General features: G+C 55.1%; 1 protein-coding gene across 5 annotated transcripts in view; it reads left to right on the forward strand.

The window, feature by feature from the left end:
• Window positions 1–431: 431 nt before the first annotated feature.
• Window positions 432–24,750, forward strand: part of SYNPO (synaptopodin) — a 29,937-nt gene continuing 5,618 nt past the window's right edge. The window contains exons 1-2 of one of the 5 annotated variants that reach the window (XM_081035682.1): window positions 432–886; window positions 20,329–24,719. In XM_081035682.1, coding sequence (XP_080891808.1) covers window positions 20,664–22,718 — 2,055 coding nt within the window. In that variant the 5' untranslated portion in view covers window positions 432–886; window positions 20,329–20,663 and the 3' untranslated portion in view covers window positions 22,719–24,719. Of the gene's footprint in view, window positions 887–1,316; window positions 1,594–13,698; window positions 13,717–13,743; window positions 13,765–17,050; window positions 18,220–20,328; window positions 24,720–24,750 lie in introns of those variants that run through there. The other 4 variants (XM_081035681.1, XM_081035684.1, XM_081035683.1 and 1 more) reach the window with 4 other exon arrangements.

The following is a 24,750-nucleotide window of genomic DNA, read 5'->3' on the forward strand; positions in this document are numbered from 1 at the left end:
GGGAATCTCGACTCTTAATAGCATCCATGTGATTCTGAAGCACACTGACGGCTGCCCTGGGGCTCTGTGAGCTCAATCTGAATGGTGTTTAGTTCAATGAAAAGATGGGGAACTGAAACCCAAGAGAGACACACAGCATCACTGCCCTGTTGTTGCTGGCCCACCAGTTAAGTCAGGGGATGACCCCAGGCTGCTGGAGAGAGAACAACCTTCTTCAATCCCCATTTGCCTAAATTCTACCAAGATCCACAGTTATTCTAGGAGTGGGGCTGAGAAGAGGGGAAGGTGGGCCTGAGGGTACTGCACCTAGGTCTGAAAGGAAACAGACTGCGGAGGTGGGAGGCGGTGTCAGTTATGGGGACAGAATCGCAAAGACAGATTTAGCAGAGGGGTAGTGGGAGGGATAAAGAAAAGAGGGGGAAATGAAATAGATGGAGAAACATGAAGAAACTGAGCGAAATAGAAAGCAGAAGGGTTTAGGGACCGATCTAGAGATGTAAAGATGAGGAAACAGAGAGGCAGACAAGCAGGCAGCAGAGAGTGAAGCTCAGCGGGAGGAAGGAGAGGGGACCCGCCGGAAGACGGCAGGCCGAGCCCGTGGGCGGGTGGGCGAATCGCACCTCGGCGGCGGCGCGAGGCCGGCGGGCGGCGCTAGGGCCCCGGGGAGCGGCGGCAGGCTGGGGCTCCCTCCCGCCCAGCGCTCCCGGCTGCGGGTCCCGGAGCAGCCCGCTAGGCGGTGGAGGTGGCTGTGGCGGTGGCGCGGAGGGGGCGCCCGGCGCGGGGCGGCGGTGGCGGGGGTCTCGGGGCGAGGCGCCCTGACGGACGCGGCCAGGTGCGCGTGGGTGGCGGCGCCTGTGAGCTCCGGAAGCACGCGCGGAGGCTGGAGGTGAGTGAGGGGCGCTGGCCCCGCAGGGGTGCGGGCTCCGAGCGCACCTCGCCTCTTGCCACCTGTGCGGTAGCCGGCACTGCCCTGGTGGAAGTGGCACATCTGGGCTCCGGTTCCCGCACGCGGGGGACCTCGGCCAAGTCGCTGCTACGTTCTGGGCCTCAGTTTCCCCATCTATACGGTGGGGTGGAGGGTGGGACGAGAAATCTCGAAGCTCTGGAGCAGCTCAGGAGCCGCGGGACTCCCCGACGCCGGGAAGCTATTCCCTGGGGCTGCGTGGGAGCTTCAGCCCACTGGCCCCAACCGCAAGCCGATCCGGGGCTGGTCAGCCCCAGGCTCACGGGTGGGCAGCAGCCAGAGGTCTGCGCCCCCCAGCGCGCTATGGGAACGGTCGGGCAGGCTGCACTCAGGGAACGGAGGGCTGTAGTCTGCGCGGCGATGACCAACATGGGCGCCCGTGGGGCAGCACAACGGCGTGTGCTGGGCCCGCGCACCCCTTCCCGCGGGCGGGGCGACCAGCGCCCGGGTCTGGCTGTGCCTGCGAGGCCAGCGGGACGCGGAACTGTCCGACCACGACCGCGGGGACCACTTGCCCAAGCCCCGCTGGGGAAATCGAAGCCTTTGCAGCACCTAGGGGAAAGGGGGAACTGTCCTAAGGGCTCTACATCCAATTCTCACAACATGGATGTTCCCGTCCCATCTGCCAGGTGAGCATAGAGGCCCTATAGGTGACCGTGAGAGGAGGGGGGGCTCCTTTCTAACCGCTACTCTGTGGAATCAGGGGGCCCCATCCAGGGTCCTGATAAGACCTCTCTGCGGGCTCTGGGGAATAGACCTCCTTTCCTCCTACCCCAACTTATGGGCTTATTTTTAATAGGGACAGGGACCCCCCCATATCTATGTTGCATGTCTGGGTTGTCTATCAGGGACAAGAGCTAGCAGGGAAGCTGCATCTGACCCACTCCCCACCCTGCCCTGAGTGGCAGGTGGCACTGGAATTAATCAATTTGCTGTGTGATCTTGGGCAATCCCCCTGCCCTCTCTGACTCCCAGTGAGAGTGGGCAGGGTGCATTGGAGATATCAGTGCTGGTGGTGGCTGTAAGGGCAGCGGGAGGATGCCCCGCCCCTGTCACATTGCAAGGATGAGACAGGATGCTGACCAGAGGGGCTACTCTGGAGTAAGGAACTGGAAGCCTTGCTGGTGTCAGCCTGGCCCCACACTGTATTAGGAGCAGAGCCACAAACAAACCGATGACCTCGTCCTCCCAAAATTTACCGTGTACCTCAGGCAGTGGAATAGGAACTCTCAACAGAATTGAAAATGCCCTATTTGCCCAGTGTGGGGGTCCCGTGCCTCTGTCTCTGTATGAGACCTAGGGTTGGTTCCTCCTCTCTGGTCCTGTTTCCCCGTGTGTACAACAAGGAGAATGGACTAGGATCACTCTAGTTTGATATTCAGAGAACTTCCCCCAAACTGTTTGCTGCTGTGCCACCTGGTTCCCAATTACCACTTTTCAGGCTGGCCCCCACTTTGCAGGCTGTGAGCCAACTCCCCCCTCTCCCCACCTCCCAAACTAGTAACAAAATTAAGCTTGGTTGGAATCAGCATTTACATGGTTAAAATAAGGCTTTTAACTCCTTCCCTCCCTTGTTAGCTATTGCCCTTCCCCTAAGATAAAAAGAGGAAGAAGAAAAAGGTCCTGTGGCATTCAGGTGCCTGGTTCCCAACTGAGCCCTAGCCTCTTTAGTCAACATTTTATCTCATCTCCCTATTTTAGCGTTGGGGAGACTGAGGCTAGGGATGGGGAGAAATTTGCCTGGGGTGATTCTGGGAGTAGAAGGCAGCAGAACCCTCTGTCCTTAAAAGAGAGCAGCTCCTTGATAAGCAGGATGGAGCACATATGACCGGAGCCTTCTCTCTGTCTCTTCTTCACACACACACACACACACACCCCTCCCCACATTGTGCCCCTGCTCAACTGTTGACATGCAGCCCCCTGAGCCCACTGCACAGTTCTGGGAGGTGAGTTGGGCAGTGGTCAGCATGCTCCCTACACCTGCCAGGTCTGCCATCCCACAAGGTTGAACACACCTCTAGGCCTAAGGGCCTGGCCTGGGAGGCACCTTTTCCTTCAGGGCAGCTCCCAGGCTTCCAGACATGAGCTCATCGGAGCTGCTGATGCCAGGAAGGGAGGAACTGAGGGGGAAGCAGGGAGGGCTGCCCAGATCGAGGCACCATGGGCCCCTGGGGAAGTGGAGGGGTGCTGTTGTCGAGGTCTTCCAGGCTGTGGTCCCCACTGCAGTGGGGAGGCAGACCCAAGATAAGCCAACAGAGGGTCAACTGGAGTGGGGATGGGGACGGGCCAAGTGCCCTGAGCTGCAGTACAGAGCTAAGGGCTAGGCCAACCTCTGCCACTTGCTTGAAGTTGGACTTCGGGTGAATCTCTTGCTCTCTGTGGATCTCAGTGTCCCCGGCTAGCAGTGGGGTGGGGTGCGTCCTTAGGCATTGGGATTACTGTCAGGTCCCTGCCCTCAAGGAGCTTGCATTTTAATTGGGAAGATAGTCAAGAAAAAGGGAAGCAAAGAAATCATCAAGGTAATTATAGATAAAAGTAGCATGAAACAAAGTAAGCCATGCTGCTAAGATGGAGAGCAATTAGAGGGGCTACCTTGTGTTGGTGGTTAGGGAAGGCCTCTCTTTGTAGGTGACATTGGAGCAGAGACCTGAATGTTATTTGAAGGTGTGGTCATGGCTAGCTTCATAGAGGAGCCATGACCAGAACTTAGATCTAGAATGGGAGGGATTTGGTTGGGAGGAAGGGTGTTTCAGAGGATGGTGAAAGGTCTAAACTAGGAGCTGCATGTGTGTGGGGGGGGAGGAGAGGGTGAGCATTGGCTGTGATTATGAAAACGCCTTTATCCCTTAGAGCTTCAGGCTGCACACCCATAGGACCTTGGGGCCTTGATCTGGTCAGATGGGTGGCTGAGTTAGGCCAGTGTATGTGAGCTCAGAGTCCTTTGTGAACTCACCCTGGACACTGGGGCTCAGTCACTACCCAGAGGAGTCAATGTGGGGATAGCCTCCAGGCTCTGTAATTCCAGAGGCTTACAAAAGCCCTCTCTCTCCAGAATGAAATCTTTACCAACTGGCTACTGCCTGAAATTCCACCATCCTAGCTTCATCTTTTCCACTTGCTGAGGCAGAATTGTATAGTACTGTGTGACCCTACCCTACCCTGCCCCTCCTCCCAGGGCTGCTGTAGATGGAGCGAAATTCAGCCCACTCCTGTTACCTGCTTCCTACATGACCGAGACATAGATTCTGTGGTTGGGCCCCTCCGTTGTCCTCCTGGCTAGCTGGGGGAGCTTGGGCATGTTATATAACCTCTCTAGGCATCTGTTTCCTCATCTACAAGATAGAAACAATAATGGACCCTATCTTGTACTGTTGTTCTCAAAATTAAATGAGATGATACGTGCTAAAAATAACTATTACTTATCAAATAGGATTATCACATTTTGATCTCTGTTAAAATAGAAGCCCTTGAGGAGATGGACACTCGCTCAAGACTCCTATCTCAGTATAAATTACTTTTTGATGTTTGGCCAGGAACAGGTTTTGATGGTGGGAGGATGAGGACAGCATAGTGGAAATAGGCCTGGTCTGTGCTCCAGGAATGGGTACTTGCACCTTGACTCTTAGCTAACGGGCTGGTGGTCTTGGATAAATTATTTGCTTCCTCTGGGGCTCAGGCTTCTGTTCTGAGCTTCTGTGAAAACGGGCTAGGAAGGATATGAGGGGTCATAGGTGTGAAAGAGCTCAACAAACTCCAAAAACATGGGGTCAGCAGGATGGGCTATCACCAGGGTGGATTAGGTAGGGGCGGGTTGGATGACCCCCACAGACAGGAGAGTGGGCTGACTTGAGACTTGCATTTATCCTTTGGAATAACATCTCTTAGAGATGAAGAGTGTTCAAACGGTAAGAACCAGTGTTCTGGAAAAATCGTTAATGTGTATGGTTATTTCCTACTATGTGCCATGGGTTTCTAAGTTCTTTAGATGTCAACAACTCCATGAAATAAGTACTGTCATTATCAGCGTTTTACAGATGGGAAACAGAGGCATAGAGAGGTGAAGTGAACTTCCCAAGCTCACACAACTGGTAAGTGGCCAGATTCAAACCCAGGCAGTCAGGACCCAAGGCCTATAGCTTTAACTACGACTACACAGCATGGGCTCTCCTGCTTTAGGTGCAGTGCCAGAGGCTCAGAGGGACCAAACCACCTGCTTGAGAACACACAGCACTCCTCTTTGATCCTCATCATCCCTGTCCCTCAGGTGCTGGAGGGAGGAGCCTCACGGGTCTGCATTCTGGGGTTCTCGGGTTGGCCCTTGAGCCAGCTCAGTCTCTTTTCTTCCCCTCCCCAGCTCCCCTGGGAGTAGGTCAGGAGGATCACGTGTGGGCATGGAGGTTCTGCCAGGGCCTGGCGAGCGGGCATCGTTAGTGTTGTGGAGCTTGAGTGGATCCCAAGAGTCTGAGTTGTTATGACCTCGCATGGAGTCTGGCATGCCTCCCATCACTGTACAGATGGGGGAAACTGAGGTCAGGGAGTCCAGAGACAGGCCCAAGGTCACAGGCAGGAGGCCCCCTTCCTCCCTGGGTCTCCTGTCCTTCCCCTAGACTGCTCAGTACTTGTGGGTACCATGGGGAGGTGGGACTTGGGGCCCCTCTCTCCGATCCCCAAGGTGGGCCTGGTCTCAGCCAGGACACGATTTCTGTCATGGGGCCCTTCGGGAGGGCACATGAAGTTGGGGGATGGGAAAGGTGCTGATTAAAAAATAGACTGTCACGCGCACGGGGAGCAAGCATGCTACCACCTAGCCTGTGCCAGTTGGCTCCCCCGTGCCCAGCTGCCAGGCCTCAGTCAAGGCTCCCGCTGGGGGCCCCGCCCACCCCACCCTGGCTCTGTGCCTGAGGCTGAATGCTCCCAGCCACCTCTCCTCTCCCTTCTCCACCCCTGCCCAGCCTTCAGGCAGATGGTGCCTTCACTGTGCCTGGGTGGGCCTGAAGCTCAGCTGTTGGCTTTAAGCTGTGCCAGGGGGGTCTGGCATCACCACACACTGACTGTGTGGCCTTGAATAAGGCCATTCCCCCTCTGAGCCTCCAACATGGGCAGAGTGCTCCCAGTTAAAGTTCTTTGCAGCTTTCAGAGCCTTTCTGATTCCACCTCTCGTCTAGACCCAACCGACAGTGCTGGGGACCCCATTCAGAGAGCTCACGTGACTGTAAAGTCCACTCAGCTGCAGTGTAGCACAACAGAAGGCTATATGCCCAGATAATCTTGCAAATCCCAGTCCTGTACAACTTCTCCAGGGTAAGGTAAGGTCACTTGGAACCATGGAGGTGAAGGCTTTGCAGTAGTAACATGAGCAGTGCATTTATTCATTTATTCCCTCATTCAGTCAACAAATGTTTATTGAGCTATGGCTGGGGGCAGGGACACAGGAGAGAAATGACAGCCAAGGTTCCTGCCCTACGGGGGCTGCTCACCATCAGGCACGGCAGACTGATGCTACAACAAATAGTGACGGAATTACTAATCTGATGAAAGTTTGGAGGAGAGGCAGAGGGCGCTGTGGCGGAGGAATGTGACCTCCGAGGGCAGGTAAGCCTTCCCTGAGACCTGTGAACAGATCTGAAGGATGGAGAAGTGTGGTCAGAAAGGGAAAGCAGAAGGCTGAGGGGAGAAGGGGGTCTAGGCAAAAGCAGCAGCCAGTGCAAAGGCCCTGAGGTGAGAAGGGCTTGGCCCTTTCTGAGCACTTGAAGGAGAGCCAGCATGGCTGGAGGGGGAAGCATCCTGAAGAGAGCTGCAGCATGGGCGAAGGGACAGTGGGGCTGTCACGCAGGGCCTGGAGCCTGTGAAGGAGTTTGAGGCGCATCCTAGGAAGGAGGAGCTGTTCCTGGTGCTGGCTTCGGAGGCTGGTCTTGCTTCCTTTCTTTTCCTTTCCCTCCAATGCCCATCCTCATAATGCTGCCAATGGCCCCTTTGCACTTCCTCAGCCACTTCACTGAGGACTGAATGCACGGTGCTCAGGCCATCTCTGCCTCTCCCTGGATCTTGTTTGCATTTTAATGGCCAGCTGTTACATGCCACCTTCCAGAAGGCTTTGGGTCCTTTAGGTCTCAAATGCAAGCTGGTGAGGACATGCTGTTGGGCAGAAGGCTACTGTCACTCAGGCTGAGTGCCTCTGTTAAGGTGAATTTTTATTTCCTCTTATTCCTTGTGGGGCCCTGTGGACCCCAGGAGGTTGAGCTTCTGGCTGAACGAGGCCTGTCCCCGGACTAACTCCCACTGCTTATAACTGTTGCCTGTCCTCTACTCCACTCCAGCCACCTCCATGCAACCCCAAAGCCCCCCTAGGAGGAATCAGGAGGGCTGTGTTCTGAGCCCTGCTCTGCTCTATGCTCTTGGGCACATCCCTTTCCCTCTTTGGATCTCGGTTTCTCCTGTGTTATAGAGAAATATGCTGGTTTTTCTATCCTCATTGTATGGCCCGTGGATGCAATATCAGCATCACCCAGGAGCTTCTTAGAAATACAGACTCTCAGCGCCCCCCCAGACTTCCTGAATCAGAATGCAGTTTAACAACATCCCTGCGTAATTACTATGCATGTTACAGTAGGAGAAGCACTGTTCTAGGTCATTTTTAAACTTAACAAAAAATCAAAATGAAAGCTATAGAATCTCCCTGTCCCTCCAAAGTTTCACATATGAAACACGTCAAGGGGTTCCCCCTCCGTACGTATCCATCACGTGAAGAGGGAGTGGGAGGAGGGTGGAAGGGTGGGTTCACGGACCGGGCTTTATTAGAATGGGCATCAGGAGGGAGGAGGAAAAGAAAACACAGTTCTGGTGGAAGAAGGTGCAGTGGTGTAACTTAGCACTTGAGAGTTCCTGACCAGGAACTTCTAAGGCGTTTCAGCTCTGACCTCCAGGGTCCTCGGTCTCATGGAAAGATGGACTTGGAAGGAGGGAGCTTGCCCGTCCACAGCCTAGCATGTCTTTCCCTGCTTGTCCCCGTCTTGGTGCCCTGCTCTCTTCTCCATGGAATCCCGAAAGGGGAGCCAGTGCTATTCTTAGCGTGACAGGGTGGCAAGAAGAGAACATGCTAGTACATAATTTATGCCTCTGAGTCAACAGGATTACATTCAGGGCTCTCAGAACATGGCTCTCCCTGGGCGGCCTTCGTCATTGCCTTGGCAGAGGAAGGGCACTTCCCAGGTACCATAACCCATCCCTTCCGGCCCTGGCCATCCCCGCTCAGTGCCTCCAGCCTGGGTGAGGAAACGGGTCATGAAATACGACGGTAAGCTAGGAATAGGAGAGAGTTGCTTTGCTGATGTCCTTTCTTCATTGATCGGCGCATATTTATTGAGCACGTATTGCATGTGGTAGATGTGGGTGACCTGATGAATGAGACGGGACTCTTGCCTTTCAGGAGCTCCCACTTTAGTCTGTGAGTCATGCTGCTCCATCCTCGCAGCAGTGTATGTGCCAGACCTAATGCTGGGTGCTCTGCACACACGAGACCTGATCCTCACAGGCACCCTGCAGGGTAGGAGTTAGGAGACTTACAGAAGGGGAAACTGAGGCTCAGCACATACAAGGCTTGCTGAAGGTCACCATAGCCAGTGCTCAGCTCAGCTGGACCGTGAACTCAGGCTAGAACAGAAAGACCATTTTAGATCAAATGGCAGATGTAGTGCTAGGGCTTTGGGAATCCCCTGCGCTGCCCAGTGAGGAGGCCCTTCTGGCTGGAAGGACATTAACTGCTTGAGGTTTTCCCCTTCTCCCTGAATCCCGAGTTACTGGAGAAGTCATGTGTGTGCGGAGTTTCTGTCAACCTGGAAGGAAAGGACACGTACACTATGAGCTGGAGGTCAGAACCATGTGGCACAAGGAGATAAGGCCCAAGGAGCCCCCCAACCTGCATTTTGGACACACTCCCTGAGGGATTCTGCAGCACGGCAGGCTTTGGACCTGAGCCAGAGAGGGGCTGGGACTTGCCAGAGGCCTCACAATGAGCTGGCGCTCCCAGTCCAGCCTGCGGCTCCCAGCCCGGCCCTTTCCTCCTACTCTTCCGCTGCCCCCAGTATCGGGAAGGGATGAAACCAGGGGTGGGGACGCTGGGACATGTGGTGATGCTGGTGGCGGCTGGTCACATTGACAGAGCTGTGCGAGCACCTTGCCTGGCTTATCTGTTGAATTGCAGCAGCGGTAGAAAAGGGGACATTCGCCACAGCATCATGATCCCCGGGGCCACTGGAGCAGCAGGTGGCAGATGTGAATGTACCCCTGGAAAAGGGAAGCCATGAGTGAGGTGCAGAGAGGCTGAGGAGGTGAATTTGAAAGCACACCGTCGGTGGTGCTCTTACCGTCCTCCAGTAGCAGGTGCCCTCCAGGCAAGGGTTGTCCGCTACCTCCATCACCTGGAGACAGGGCAGGCCGGCGGGAGGGAGACACCTGTGCCCGCCCACAAGGTGCAGGTGCACGCATGCCAGTCTGCCACCTGCGTACCCGTGTCTCCACGTGCCTACCTGCAGCTGTTCAGTGTGTACACATTCTTGTGTGGGTTCTGCCCTCTGTGTGTGTGCACACATGCACACTCTGCTTCATGCAGTGCAGGTGTGAAGCAAGCAGCAGCTCTGTGTGGTTGTGTGTGCAAGGGAGGAGGTGCTGCTACAGTAAGAAGCTATTGAGAACACGTGTGTGTGTGTGTGTGAGTGTGGGTGTGTGTGTGTACAAACGGTTGCAAGGCAGGGGGTCCCTGAGATCCCAAAGGGCAGAGGTAGAAGGGCCATTCGAGAACCTGTTTTCCTCACTTGTGCCCCACCTGCACATTATGCGTCCCATCCTCAGACCGGCCAGCTGCGAGCCTGCCTCAAGACCTTAGCACTGGCTGTTCCCTCTGCCTGGTCTCTCTTTCCCTGGGCACGTACATGCTGCCCCCACCCCTCACCTTCTTCACTTCTTTACTCAGAGGTGACTTCTCAGGGACATCTACTTTGGTTACCATATTTACCTTTGCAACCACCCCCATCCCTGTAGTTTTCTCTATAGCATTTACCATCTGACTTACTTGTCTAGTTACTCATGTATTCATTGTCTTGCTCCCCTATTAGAATGCAAGTAGAGCTTTTTGTCTGTTTCCTCTTCACGGCTGTGAATAGTGCCTGGCCCTTAGTTGGTGTGCAATAAATAGTTGAATGAATGAGTCCATGCATCTCTATATTTATTTTCTTTAAATTGTCTAACTTCTGTTACTGAAATACCTACTTTGACCTCTTCCTAAGCAGTACTATACATTTCACAGGTTTGATGTGTTTGTTATACTCATTTTCCAATATACATGTGAAATGAACATAATTATTAAGATTTTAATTATCAGGGTACCACTAAGTCCTTTTGCTTCCACGAGAGGTGTGGGGACATCACACTCTTGGAATCACTGGCCAGTCCTGTCCCTTCTTAGAACACATGAACAAACTAAAGTCCAAAGTGGGTCAGAAACTAGTCTACTAGTCCAATGTCTCACCCAAATTGTGACAGGACAGACACTGGAGCAAATCTTCTGACCTCCTGTCTTAGCAGTTTGAGGGACAGGGGGAGGGTAAAACTGGATAATTCAGCCTCTCCTCCAGCAAGAGACTCCTGCTGGAGGAGAGCCAAATATGCCTGGTAATTGGTGAATGGCATGGGGGGGCATGGCCGGGACAGCAGCTTCTGGCACACCCAGGGCCTCGGTGCCCTCCTGGCTGCAGGGCTGTGTACCGAGTGGTAGGAGCCAGCCTCAGCTGCACGTTCCCTCCCAAGAGTCTTGGACCTGGGGACTGCTCCAAGGGAGCCTGGGCACTCACGTTGAGCAAGAGACAGCCTGGGATTCAAACTCATTTCCCTCTGCTACAGGATATTGGCTAGAGGTTGTCACTGGGGTCCCCTTGCAGAAGATGCCGGGGAAGTGAGGGGCTGAGGGTGAGAGAAGTTGAGCTGTGCCTAATGGTTAGCAGGAGAGTGAGACCAGACGCAGAGAGAGCTGGAGAAGGGAGGGAGACAGACAGAGCCCTAGCCTGGTAGAGTTATGCAGAGACGGGTTTGTGCAAAAGGCTGAGTTAAATCCCTCTCAGGTGTGCACAGTGCTATTATTATACTACAGAAATCATATCTGCATCTCATTTGCTCAGCAGCAGCTCTGGAAAGCAGATTTTATCATCCCTGTTTTACCGATGAGGAAGTTGGCACTCAGAGAGGAGAAGTGATTTACTAAAGGTTGCACAGGGTGCCTTGTTGAGTGGGACCTGTGAGGGGAACAGCCAGCACCTCTGGTTGGATTCGGTAAAGGAGGGCTGTCTGGGGGAGGCCAGGTGGGCTGAATGGACATGGGAGTGAGATGCGGAAGGGGAGACCGCTGACCACCCACGGGCCAAACAACCTCGGCAAATTGCAAAACCTTTCTGAGCCTCAGTTTTGTCATGTGTACAATGGGTGTAACTACTTCCAGTTCACAATTTGAGAAGATAAAATAAAACAACCTGAAATAATAATACTTAAGCTGAACACCTGGAAAATAAGAAGCGTTCAGTAAACAGCAACCTGAAGAATAAAAATGAAGTGCACCTGGCCCCTGACAAGTCTGCCGGTGTAGGCCACCTGCCACGGCCTGGGGGTGGATTCTCAGGCCTTGTTTGGCAGGTGCCAGGGAGCCTGAGACCCGGAGCTAACGAGCACGGCCTGGAGGAGCCCCGAGGGGCTGCGAGCCCCTGGGTGAGGACCCCTCCTGGGCAGAAGCAGCAACGACACGGCGTCAGCCCAGGACGCCTCCCTCCGCTGTTCGCTGTTCGCCAGCCGCGCTGCGATTCCAGCGTGCTTGGGCCGTCATTGCCATTCCTCCTGCGTTTTTTTCCTCCGAGTTATTTATTTTTCTGTGAGGAAGGAATGTGGGGAATTTACCACAGGGCGCTGGCTTTCGCATTCGGCTGCTGGGCGGCCTCCTCTGTCAGAGGGAAGCCGCGGAGACAGATGGCGAAGGCTGAGGCCGTGGAGGGTCCTGGCTGAGTCGGTGGCCCTGGCACTTGGGCCGTTCTATAACCCACCCGGAGGCCCCAGGCAGACACCACAGTGCCTCTGGCCTCTGGGCATGAGCCTTGTAATATCATAGCTCCTATGGAATTCCACTTGGACCGGTCCATTCACCCTCAGCCTCTGGGCAAGCCCACCAGGTGCACTCCTCTGTCAAAGGTGCCTCCCTGTCCACCTGGTCTTGATTTGGGGTATGGGTGGGCTCTGAGCAGGGGAGTGGGGTGGGATTGCCTTGAGCCTTCCAGCCTCTGCTGGGCTGTCCCATTGCTTGCAATGCCTCCACTTCTCCATCTTTCAAGACCTAGAGCACATGCCACCCCCTCCAGGAGTATTTCCCAGATTGCTTCATCCTAATTCATCTCACTCTTAGGCTCTATATTCTCCTGGCACTTCGTAGAATATTCTGCTCTTAGGTCTAACACTGTGATGTGATATTTCATCTCCCTGTTCACCCACCGACTTGTTGCTCCCTCTCTCCTTCCTTCTCCCCCTGCCCCCCAGGAACCACCCTCTAGGTCACTGATCTAGAATCTAGACATATCTGGGATCTAGATGACTCTAGAATTCGTCTGCCGGGAGGAATGGTGGAACAAAAGGTGAAGGTGGCTTTGGACTGTGGGAGTGCTCCTCCTTTAGTCTACTCCACACTTATTAAATCTCTGGGAGTGATGGCCTCTGCTGAGTTGGGCATTTACAGAGGATGGAGACCAGCTGCTGCCCCAGGCTACGAAAGGGCCAAAAAGGATGAGCTACATCTTTGCAGGGGCCCCAGAGTACGCCTGGGCTGGGGACTGGGGACCCAGAAATGACCCAGGCCCAGCCCTTCCCCTAGCAAAGGCACAGTTTAGGGGAAACCGGCACTCCCCCGCCTTGGTTCGTCACCTTTTTGTCTCCTGGATTAAGTGTTTCCTTTGGAAGGGAGGGTGTGGCAGTCCTTTCTGTGCACCCAAGGCTCCTGGGGCTGGGATGTTGGAGGCTGAGGCAGTACGAAGGCTTAGGGGGCAGGCCTGGCTTAGCAGGGCTGGACTGGGAGGCGGGAGCCTGGCTGCAAGCGTGGCTCTCGGTGAACCAACCCTTGCCAGTTTGCTGTACACCTGGGGCTGAGCCTGCCCCTCTCTGGGTCACCATTTCCAAGTCCCTGAAAATCTAATTGTAGATTAGTATTTAGGCCGGTAGAAAAGGCAGGAGGGAAGGGGTGGCGCCTGGCCCCTGGTACAGGTCGACCCCACAGCAGGACCCTGGTCAGCCCGCAGTGTGGCTGCAGGGAGAACTGCCAGCCAAGGCCCAAACCAACTGAGGAGCCCTGTCTTAGGCTCCCCCCAACCCACCCATCCTGCTCTGCCTGATCCCAACTCACTGCCAGCAGGCAGATAGCAGGAGTTGGGTCAGGCCCAGCCTCCTTCCCCTCCAGCCTTGGTTTGAGCTTTCTTTTTTCTGCAGTAGTCTTCCTGCTCTGATGCTCCTGGGCAAGGTTGAGAAGGGGGTGAGCACTGACCTAGGAGTCTGGTTGGACTGATCAGGGCTTTCTGGAGGAAATGGCAGTTGGGCTGGGCCTGGGACAGTGGGTGGGGAACGTGAGTGTGCTTTGTGGGCAGAGCTCTTTAGGAGGAGGTGCCCAGGCCTGGGATCAGTCAGACTCCCGGCTGTAACTCCACTCTGTCTGCCCGTTGCTGACTGGAGGACCTGGGGTGAGTTCACTAATTCTCGGGATCTCATTTTCCTCCTCTGTCAAACAGGTAAGGGAGCCTTCCTTATGAGCTGCTGTGAGGATTCAATGAGAAAGTACATGCGAAACCGTTAGTTAGCCTGGTGCGAACCATTAATGTCTGGTGCTCCTCACATGGTGGCTATTGTCGTCCTCATCAACTTCACTATGATTCTGTGAGCACCGCCAAAGGTGTGGGGGCTCAGGGAGGAACACGGCGCCCCCGCCCCCGAGCCTCCGGCAGCCTGTGGGGGGAAAGTAGATCCAAACCCCGGTTGCTGCAAAGGAAGACATTGGGAGGGGGCAGTGTGGCCCAAGTGTGGCCCACGATGGGCCCTGGACTTGACCCTGGGCCACCCTGGGTTTGAATGCTAACTGTGCCTCTGACTAGCTGTGCCCCCTTGAGCAAGTCACTTCACCCCTCTGAGCGTTTCTTCTCCAATATGGAAATGAGGGTCCTGCTGACCTCTTGGGTTGCTGTAAATGAAGCAAGGGCCTGGCATGTGGCAAGCATGCCCCAAAGGGTAACTCTCACTAAAATGAATAAAGTGCAAAGTAAAGAGGTTATTGAGTGGTACATATAAAATACTGGTGGATCAGGGGAGGCTTTTAGGAGGGGATGGTGGCATTCGAGTTAGGTGGGAAGGCTGGAGCATATAGAAAGGGTGTGAAACAAAGGGCTCCGGTTGGAGGTGTCTGTGCAAACCCCACAGCGGAGGCAGGAATTCACAGCACAGGTAGGGGGACCACAAGACACTGGGTTTCCTGTGGTCCTTGCGGAGTGTGCACAGAGCAGGGTAGCAAGTTCTCAGGTGGGCCCTGACGTCAGGGGCCCTGAATGCAAGTCCTCGTGGGGAGGCAGAAGAGAGACATGAGTGGAGCCCAGCTGAAGAAACTGAATCTGGTAGTGTGGGGTGGGTAGATTGGCGGGGGAGAGAATGGAGGTGGAGAGGCCATTTAAAAAGCTGTTGCAAAATCGGTTTTCCTGATAAAGAGCTGGGCTGAGTCATCTGTGGAGGAGAAAAGTCACATCCAGCTCCTCCGCCTTGCTGTCGATGTGGGATTTTCCTCAGTCAGTGAGGCCATTGGCTGCCTTCCCTGGAGGCTTTGAGAACTGAGGTCGGCTCAGCACCCAGGAAAAAGCTGGGCTGCAGGGAGGACCCAACCAGAGTGAGTAAGGCGAGCACTCAGAGATGCCTCTGTGGTTTGGGGTGTGTGGCTTGGGGCACATGGCATCCCTCTCTGGTCTCGGGCCCCTTCTGGGCATGAAGGGAGAGACATATGGTGACTTCTGCCAGCCTGTTAGAGGCAAGGCAGGAGCTGGTTCTGGGGCGCCCTATTCCCATTTCTAGCATCGCCCATGTCCTGGTAGTCCTTCCCACGCTAGTATGAATTATTGTTTTCCTGAGAGGAGATCTGGCAGTCTGCCGGGACTCAGTTAGGTTGCACTCCCCAGGACTTTGGCATGGACAGAGAACTCCCCCAGGAATAGAGTCTGTGTCATTTCCTCCCTTTAACAGTGAGGATATGGGACAGAGGCTGGCAAGGTAGCCAGGTCATTACTCAGGCCCAGTTCATCTTCCTGCCCCCAGCTGAGCCAGAGGTTGTACAGCGGCCAGCCATTGGTTCCTTCCTGACCCCACCAGGGGGGCAGTTCACCCAGCCTGTTTACCTGTCCCTTTGCCAAAACTCCCCGGCTGCCACAGTGGGCTGCCTCCAGCCAGCCTCTATTCCTACCTCTGGCTCCCTGTCCCACTCCACCCTACCCAGGGCCTGGACACTCCCATTGACGGCAGCCGTGTGAAGAAACATTTCCTTGAATTCTCTCCCCGTCCTGACCTTCTGCTCTGGACTCCCTTCCCCTGGCCTATCTCCCTCCTTCGTCCAGACAGGCCTGACAGTGGGTAGAACAGGCAGCTGCCCGCAGAGCTGATGGGGTGGGAGGAAGGGCGTATACCTGTCTGAGCACAGCTAGAACTCAGGTCTCTTGACTCCCGACACTGTGCTCTTCCCCTCTGCTAGTCTTATATGTCCTAGCAGTCATTTCTACCATAGTAAGAATGAGTTCATCAGCTCTTCTGAGAGGAAGAAGGGAGAGAAAGCATGAGTTGTTCTAGGCAGCTGAATATGCAGGGGAGAGGGCACTGCTGGGGGCATTGATCATGAGAGGAGGACACAGAGGGTTCGGCAGACCCTCGTCCAGGGCACGGGAGCCTCTGTTGGTGCCCACCCTCCACAGTCAGGGTCTGGAGGGCGGAGTGATTAAGAAATGAGGCTCAGCACCCAGACTTTGAGTTTGGAATTCCAGCTCTCCTACTTACAAGTTGTATGACCCTGGGCAGGTCTCTCTGAGATCTGGTTTCGTCTGCAAACTGGGAAGAGTAACAGTTATCTCCGGGGCTTGTTGGGAGGACCGGACCAGATGATGAGTGTGAAGTGCAGAGCACAGCACCTGGGCTGGAGTGACGGCTCCAGCCACTGCAACCTTATGCTAACGCCTCTCAGGGCTTCCTGCTCCCCGCACCCCACCCCACCTTAGGGATTTAATCCTGTTGAATCCTGGTCTCCTATCCCTGGGCAGCTCTTCCTTGTGCCTGTCCTCACACCTGTGTCTCCTGAAGGCCTGTTTTCAAAGCTCCTGATCCATTGTCCAGGGTGGGTCTTTTAAGAGCCAGCACCCCAACCTGGCCCTGCAGAGGCTTAGAGAATGGGGGATGCATCATGACTTTCACAGGTGTGGGCTACAGCCAGAAGACTGGGGGCTCGGCGGGGTTCCTGCCCCCTATGGCCCTTGGCCACCTCCTGCCTCCCTGACACCAGGGAGTACAATCTTGGACTCGCTGGCTGGGCATTTCCAGGGGTGGCAGTTCCCTAGTCTGGGGAATTTTGGATGAAACTGCCTTCCCTGGTGCCCTGCAGTGGGGGACCCTGGAGTGTAGTTTGCCCAGCCCCCCTTCTCTCAGCTTTGTTTATGCAGGGTGGCAAAAACCATCTGGATTACTGGCTGGGTCTGGTCCAAGCCTCCTGTCGAATTCCTTTTCGGTGGAGTCACTGCAGGCTGGGGTTGGGGGCACGGGAGCGTCTCTGCCCTGGCCTTTTCTGCCATGTGTCTCCCGTCCCAGAACAGCAGAATGGAGGCGGCTCCAAGCCTCGCTGGGGGTCAGCAGACGGGGTCCAGGCCCACGGCCTCCTCTGTGACTCTTTCCTTCTCTAAGGCTCCCAGGCCTCCTTATCCCTGAGGGCCTTCATGCTCTGCCATTTGAGCATTTTCTAAACCCATGACCTTTAGAACCAGCCGAGGGACAGGATTGAAACAGACGTGAGGACAAATACAGTGAAGTGCAGGGAGATGAGGAGTTCTGGATTATTCAAACACTGAAGCACTTTCTATGAGCCTCGCACTGTGGGAACCTGCTAGCCAGAAAGCTGGGTGCTCTCTGGAGTCACACAGAGCCAGGGTTGAACCAGCTCCACTACGTTCTGGCTCTGTGACCTTAGGCAGCTCACTTTGCCTCTCTGAGCCTTGGTTTTCTCGTCACTAAAAAGTGGATAATAATAGTTGGTGCTTCATGGAGAGGGTTGTCATGGGAATTGAATAAGACAGTATGCATAAGGCACACGTCTAGGCACACAGCAAGAAGCCAGTGAGTGTTAGCTGTGGTTGCTGCATTGTGTCATAAGAAATATCAGTGGGACTAGGAATGTGTATCCCAACCATGCCCCGCAGGGATGTGCTTTATGCCTGTGAATCTCTGCAGGGCTGTCAGGCTGGAAAGAGGAAGCTTGTTCTCTGTGGCAGTAGGGGCAGAACCACTTGGAGAGGTGGAGGTTAATGTAAGGAGCAACTTTGTAGCTGAAGCATGTTTACCAGTGGAAGGCACCTCTTCAGGGTAGTGAGTTCCTTGTCCATTGAGTGTGTAAACAGAGGCTTATACCCGCAGGGGCATGGTTTTAGGGACACAGGAATTGGACCCAGTGACAGCCATCTCTGCGACTCTGGTTCTGTGATTTGGGGCAGTAATCCCTGTCCCCTGCCCCAGAACTCTGGAATCCCCTGCTGTGTGACCTTAAAAGCATCAATCTCTCTTCTGAGGACCCCAACTTGTGGAGTGAATCTCCTTTGCTAGAAGAAGCTCTGAGCCCTTCCGGGGAGTAGAGTGGGGTCACCAATACCAGCTCATCCCAGGGCAGCAGGAGCCCTCTTCCCCCCACACCTGGCTTGATGACAGTAAGCCGCGTGGCATTCCTGAGCTCACTGTAGCCCCCTAACCCTAATGTTAGTGCTTTTATCACCTTCTCAGTTAAAGAAATTGAGTCTGAAAGGTTCAGTGACTTGCCAGGGTCATACAGCAGTAAATCACAGAGCCCAGATTTGGGCCAGGAGGCCTGGTTTCTAAGCAGAGCAGAGGACAGAGACACTGCATGAGCCAAGCACCTCTCAGGGCCTTCCTGTGGGACTGGCTTCCCCAACCTAAGCTCCACCTAGGTGAGCAGATGGGCTAAACTCCCAAACCCTTCATATTTTATAGATGGGGTGATCCAGGCAAGAGAGGAGCCCTACCACATGGCGCAGGCTGTGTGCCCTCACTGTTCTGGACAGGTGGGCACAGGTGTGTGTGTGTTGGGGGTGTGGGGAGCCAGGTCCTGATGGGAAGAAGAAAGGAGATTGGGGCCAGAGAGCGTGTGGCCGCTGGGCCTGGTCCCAGTGAAACTGCTCTCTGCGGCCACTCTGCTCTGTGCGGCCTCCCTGCTGACCCTGGTGGGAGCTTTACACTGTGCCACTCTCTGGACCTCAGTTTCCCCATCCATAAAATGGGAGTGGTGGTGAAATCACTCCTCCATAAGGGCCTTTCTAGCTCTGCGAGTCCATGAATTCTAAGCCTCCCTGGCAGGATGCCTAGAAAGACTGTCCCTGGAGAGTCACTCAGCATGTCATGGCCAGTGCTAATGAGGGCAAGGGAGGAGGGAGAGCAAGGTCAGATTCCTCAAGAACTAATTAGCTTCCCACAGTGGGGGCAAAGAGGAGTGACGGAGGGAGGAATTTTCCCAGCCACTGAGTGAGCTGCTAACCCTGGCCACAGCCTGTCCCACCCATCCGTCCATCGGTCAGTTTGTTCATGCAGTCATTTGTTTAGTCATTGTTCAATAAGCATAAATTGAGCATCGACTTTGTGCCAGCTGGGTACTGGGGATATAAAAAGAAATGGTTGCCTGCAGTGAATTTACAGGTTAATGGGGGTCTGACCTCATCCTGATCCCTGACCTCAGGCCCCAGACTGAATGAACTCTGACCCTCATAGACTTTGTCCCCTGTGTGTCCCAAAGGGACGTTTTGGGATAAGCAGGCAGCTTGAGCATGGGATGTGAACCCAAAGAGAACTGGTTCTGACTCGAGCTTTGCCAACCTTTGCTGTGTGACTTTGGGTGAGTTATTTACACGTCTCAACCTCATTTTCTGCTTTTGTAAAACGGGCAAGTGATGCTTGTCTCCTAGAGTTCTTGTGAAAATATAATGAAGTAATGCAATGTTCTAGTATAGTTGCTGCTGAAATTAGCCCAATTCATTACTTTTATAATATTAAAATGTGAGATTTTTAAAATGATTGTTTACATAAAAATGGGAAGAAATTCTGCAAGGACATAGAAAAAAAATAATAACTCTTCTTCCCTGATGTGTAGTGTGTGGAGCTCAGGTAGAGGGACATTTGTCACTGTACACCTTTTTACTTTTTTATTTTTTAGACCATGTGAATGTATCACCTATTCTAATAAGAGATAGTGTCAGTGTTGGCAAAGGACTATATTATGAGTTTGAAAGTATAAAGGACTCTAAGAAAGACACATAGACAATGTCCCGGGGAATCGGTCATGCATTCAGTCATGCTTACTGAGTGCCCACTTTATGCTAGGCACTATTCTAGGGGGCAGGGGGAGAGTGCTGAACAAATCAAGCAAGGTCATTGCCCCCTTAGAGCTTATGTTCTGGGTGGGAGACATCATAAACAAAGACACGTGGAAAGAAGTGAATCCTGGATTGTGGCCAATGCCATGAAGAGAATAAAATAATGGCAGACGATAGGAAAGAGGAAGGCTCCTCCAGAGGTGACATTCAAGTGAGTCCTGAGTAGCAAGAAGGAACCCACATAGAATGCCACCTGGGAAAAGACTGTTCCAAACAGAGGGAACAGCAAGTGCAAAGGCCCTGGGGCAGGAACAAAGTTGTCATTTTCAAGGCACAGAAAGCCAGCAGGGCAGTGCCTAGTGAGAGAGGAGTCAGGGAGGCAGTGGAGCCTGGACTGCTGGGTGAGGTGTTCTTCCTGAGATTGGTCAAGTGCTGTACCAGCAACCTTCAGGGGAACTCCAAATGAAGGGCCAGTTAATCCTGAAAGGGCTACAAAGGTGGTGGCATCTGAGTTGGGCCATGATGGTTGGGTTGAGGATCTTTAGGAGTAGCGGGGATTCTAGGAAACCGTGAGTAAAGATCACATGCAGAGGAAAAGAGCTCTGTAGGAGGGTATGGTGACCATCTGACTATCTGTGTACCCCATGGCTCTGCATTCCCATTTGCTAACTGGGCCCCTGTCCTTCCCTGCAGCATTGGGCCGGAGCACTAGCCTCACCGAGAAGGATCTGAAAGAGGCCAAGGCTCGCAGCCAGCAGATCGCTGCCCAGCTGACCACCCCTCCCAGCTCCAACTCCCGCGGTGTCCAGCTCTTCAACAGGCGCCGGCAGAGGGTGAACGAGTTTACCTTGGAGAGCCACGGCCGGAGGGGGGGACAGAAGCCCATCCAGGAGTCCCTCAGAGTGCCCCCTGCCAGCCCCACAGGCCATGCCCCAGGGTTCAGCCTGAGTCCCACCTCACTCTCCGAGCCCTGCCCTCCAAGGAACCCTGACTGCCAGAGCCCTGACATAGGGATCTCTGGTCACGGCATGGAGGGGTGCTCAGAGGAAGCCAGCTTGTTGCGGCACCTGGAAAAGGTGGCCAATGAGGAGGAAGAGGTACCGCTGGTGGTCTATTTAAAGGAGAATGCAGCCCTGCTGATGGCCAACGGGCTTCACCTGTCCCAGAACCGAGAAGCCCAGCAGACCCCACCAACCCTGCCTCCGGCTGAGGTCCACAGCCCAACTGCAGATGTCAACCAAAACCTTCCCTCACCCAGTGCCACACACATCGCACCAGCTTCTAACAGTAACCACAGCCTGCCAGCCACAGATGTTAATCAGAACCCACCAGTGACTGTGACCCCTCAGAGCCGGCCGCTTTCTAGCATCCAACAGAATTCTTCGGACGCACAACTTCCACCAAATGGCACAGTGACAGATTCTAAGCCCAAAACCCTGTGTGCTAGCGGGCCACCCCAGGAGCTGTCTGTGGAGGCGAGATCCAGCACACTCCTAATTGAGAAGGTATCAGCTCCACCTGCCACCACCTTCTCCAGAGAAGCTGCTCCCATGTCCAGTTCGGGGCCCCCAGCCCCTGATTTCACGTCCAGCTCCCTGCTCATCGATGTCCAGCCCAGTGCCCCAGCAGCAGCAGCCGAACAAGAGACAGCTGGGCAGACCGTTGCCACCACACCCACCAAGCTGTATAGCGAGGTCCACCTCACGCTGGCCAAGCCCCCATCCGTGGTCAACAGGACGGCCAGGCCCTTTGGGATTCAGGCACCAGGGAACACCAGCCAGATGGAGCGGAGCCCCATGGTAGAGAGACGACATCTCGGGGGGAAGACTCCAGGTCCCCAGTCCCACAGCATGGCAGACAGGAGCCCTCGAACACAGAGACACGTAATGTCCCACAGCCCCATGGTGGAGAGGAGGCCTGTGGCGCCGCGAAGCCCTGCCTTGGAGAGACGCCCTTTGGGGAACTTCACCCCACCCCCCACCTATGCCGAGACCTTGTCCACAGCACCCCTGGCTTCCCGGGTTAGGTCTCCCCCCTCTTACTCTGCCCTGTACCCCAGCTCTGACCCTAAGCCTTCCCATCTGGCTCTCCAGGTGGTTCCCACCAGCAAGACGGGCATTTTGGAGGAGTCAATGGCCCGAAGGGGCAGCCGGAAATCCATGTTCACCTTCGTGGAGAAGCCCAAGGTGACCCCGAATCCAGACCTGCTGGACCTGGTACAGACGGCTGATGAGAAGAGGAGGCAGAGGGACCAGGGAGAGGCCAGCCTGGAGGAAGAGCCCTTTGCACTGGGAGCCGAGGCCTCCAACTTCCAGCAGGAGCCAGCGCCCCGGGACAGAGCCAGCCCCACCGTGACGGAGGATGTCCTCCCTGAGTGGGCCTCCTGCCTCAAGTCCCCACGCATCCAGGCCAAACCGAAGCCCAAACCCAACCAGAACCTGTCCGAGGCCTCTGGGAAGGGGGCTGAGCTCTACGCTCGCCGCCAGTCCCGCATGGAGAAGTACGTCATCGAGTCATCGGGCCATGCTGACCTGGCTCGCTGCCCTTCACCCACTATGTCCCTGCCGTCATCCTGGAAGTACTCCATAAATGCCCCTGGCAGCCTCCGTGTGGCATCCCGAAGCCCAGCTCGGACCCCGCCTGCCTCCCTCTACCACGGCTACCTGCCTGAGAATGGAGTCCTGCGCCCAGAGCCCACCAAGCAGCCGCAGCCACCGTACCAGCTGCGGCCCTCGCTCTTTGTCCTGTCTCCCATCAAGGAACCTGCCAAGGCCTCTCCAAGAGCCGCCTCACCCGCCAAGCCAAGCTCCCTGGACCTGGCGCCCAGCCTGCCCAAGGCGACCCTCCCTCGGTCACCTGCCCTGCCTCGGCCCTCCCGCTCCTCCCCAGGCCTCTACCCGGCCCCTGGCCAGGATGGCCTCCAGCCCACCACCATGAGCCCCACCTACAGCAGTGATATCTCCCCCGTGTCTCCCTCCAGGGCCTGGTCCCCCCGAGCCAAGCAGGCCCCCAGGCCTTCCTTCTCCACCCGGAATGCTGGGATCGAGGCTCAGGTGTGGAAGCCTTCCTTCTGCTTCAAGTAACGGGACCACAGGGATCCCACTGCCTGTCAGGGCCCCCTCTCTGAGGGCAGGATGGAGAGCAGATGTGGCAGGAAGTGTCACAGGGCTGAGCCAGGAGTATGGACTCAGGGCTCAAGGGCTAATGTTGCCACCAGCTAGCTTTGTGATGTTAAGCAAGTCACCTCCCCTCTCTGAGTTGCAGCTGCCTGTACCCTACCACGAGGGAACTCCATGTCTGAGGGATGTGAAGTCTGCTACTGTGTGGGGAGGAGGGTCATGGAGAGACAGTCCCTGGCAGTCCTTGATGAGGCTGGGGGTTCCTTTGGCCTTCGTGAGCTGTAGGGATGCCAGCGTCTTGCTGGGGAATGGCCTAGAAGAGAGCCCTAGCAGGCGCTTCTGGAGCAAAGAGCCTGCCAGTGCCTGTGGAACCAGCCAGCCAAGGGGCTGCCTCCTCAGTTTCCCCCGTGGGGCCACCCTCACTGTGGCCTCAACTCCTGGCATCTTTCTTGCGTGTTGCTGGATTCTCACCTCCACGGGTCTGTCTCTTCCACCTCTGCCTTCTGGACACCGTTTCCTCTCCTCTGCTTCAGAGAGCTTTGCCTCGGCCGCCACCTTTTCTCCTCTCCTGGGTTCTTCTGCTGGATGATGACAGCCCACCACTGCTGCCTGACGCTTTTCCTGCCCTGCTGCTCAGCTGCCTCCATGCTCTCTCCAAACACCTGGCTCTGCTTTGGGGACAGTTAAAACAGCTCATCCCAGACCTCCGTCCTGGTTCTACCGGGCTTGTCCTCACTGTTCTGGGGGAGGGGAGGGCCCAGGGGATCCCGGACAGGAGAGCTCTGTAGGAGGATGTGCAGATGTGGGTGTGCAGCAAGGAGAGAGGCCCCTAGCCATGTATCCGCTGCTGTTTTGGCTTCAACCTCAGCCGAGACCTGCCCGATTTAAAGCAGCCATCTTTGTACAACAGAAGGGGCCACAGGGAGAGAGGCAGGAGAGGAGGGTTCTGGTCCCACCTCAGCCTCCCATTTGCTGAGTGACTCTTTCCCTTTCTGGGCCTCAGTTTTCTTATGTATACAATAGGGACCCTAGCAGCTGTGACAATTTGTGAGGATTGAGAGGATAGGCTGGTGCTTTGGGAGAAAGGCCTTGTAAGTGATAAGACAGTCCCCTGGGAAGAGAGGGGAAGGAAATGGGCAGTTGCCGTAGTACAGATGCAGGTTAGATGTCTGCAAGAGCATCCTGAGGAAGGGGTAGCTGGAACGAGCTGCTGTAGGAGTCAGGGGCTCAGAAGCATAGGCTGGGATGGCTGAGGCACAGCGCTGCCTAGAGGCAGTGGGGACATGGCAAGGGCTGGAGCAGGAGCACAGCAGCTCAGTGGCCCAGAACGGAGACTTTAAGGTTTTGAGGAAAAGGCTGGGAGTAAGAGACTGACTCCATGTGTATGTATATTTGGGTCTCAGTTTTCCTATTCGTAACAGTGAGGTTATTGAGTCAGATAGTCTGAGAGCCTCACCACCTCTGACACCTTTGATGGGTAGCAGCCCCCCAAAACCAGGCTTTGTGGGGGTGAGAGAATACAGACACAAGAGGCAGAATTCAGATGGAAACTTCCCAAGGCTGGGGCCGACCGAGCACCACCCACTTTCTCTTTCCCAGCCCTATTTCTGGGCTCCCCAGCGGGAAGAGGGGTGGTGGAGGCGGTGCCCATGCTGGGCTGAGCCTGCAGTTTTCGTGAGCTCCAGGCTCATCTCCATGGGAACAGGGGGTGGCTTCCCAGTGAATTCATTCTGCCCAGAACACAGGGGCACATGTGGGGGAGTCGTGAGTGAGCTCAGCTCCTTCATGCCAGGCCACTCCCAGGACAGAGTAAAGCCCCTGCCCCTAGACCACTGCTCCCTTCAATTCTTGAGGGCCAGCAATGGAAGAGCCCACCATCCATCCTGCAACTCCTGCAGCCAGGCTGGCAGAGCCCTTCCCCAACTTTGTTTTCTCTCCTGTTCTCAATACACTCTGCCTCAAATCTGTCTTGCTTCTTTCTTTCTTTCGCGCTCGC

Source organism: Rhinolophus hipposideros (genome assembly GCF_964194185.1).
Source record: "Rhinolophus hipposideros genome assembly, chromosome: 23".
In the NCBI taxonomy this organism is placed as follows: Eukaryota; Metazoa; Chordata; class Mammalia; order Chiroptera; family Rhinolophidae; genus Rhinolophus; species Rhinolophus hipposideros.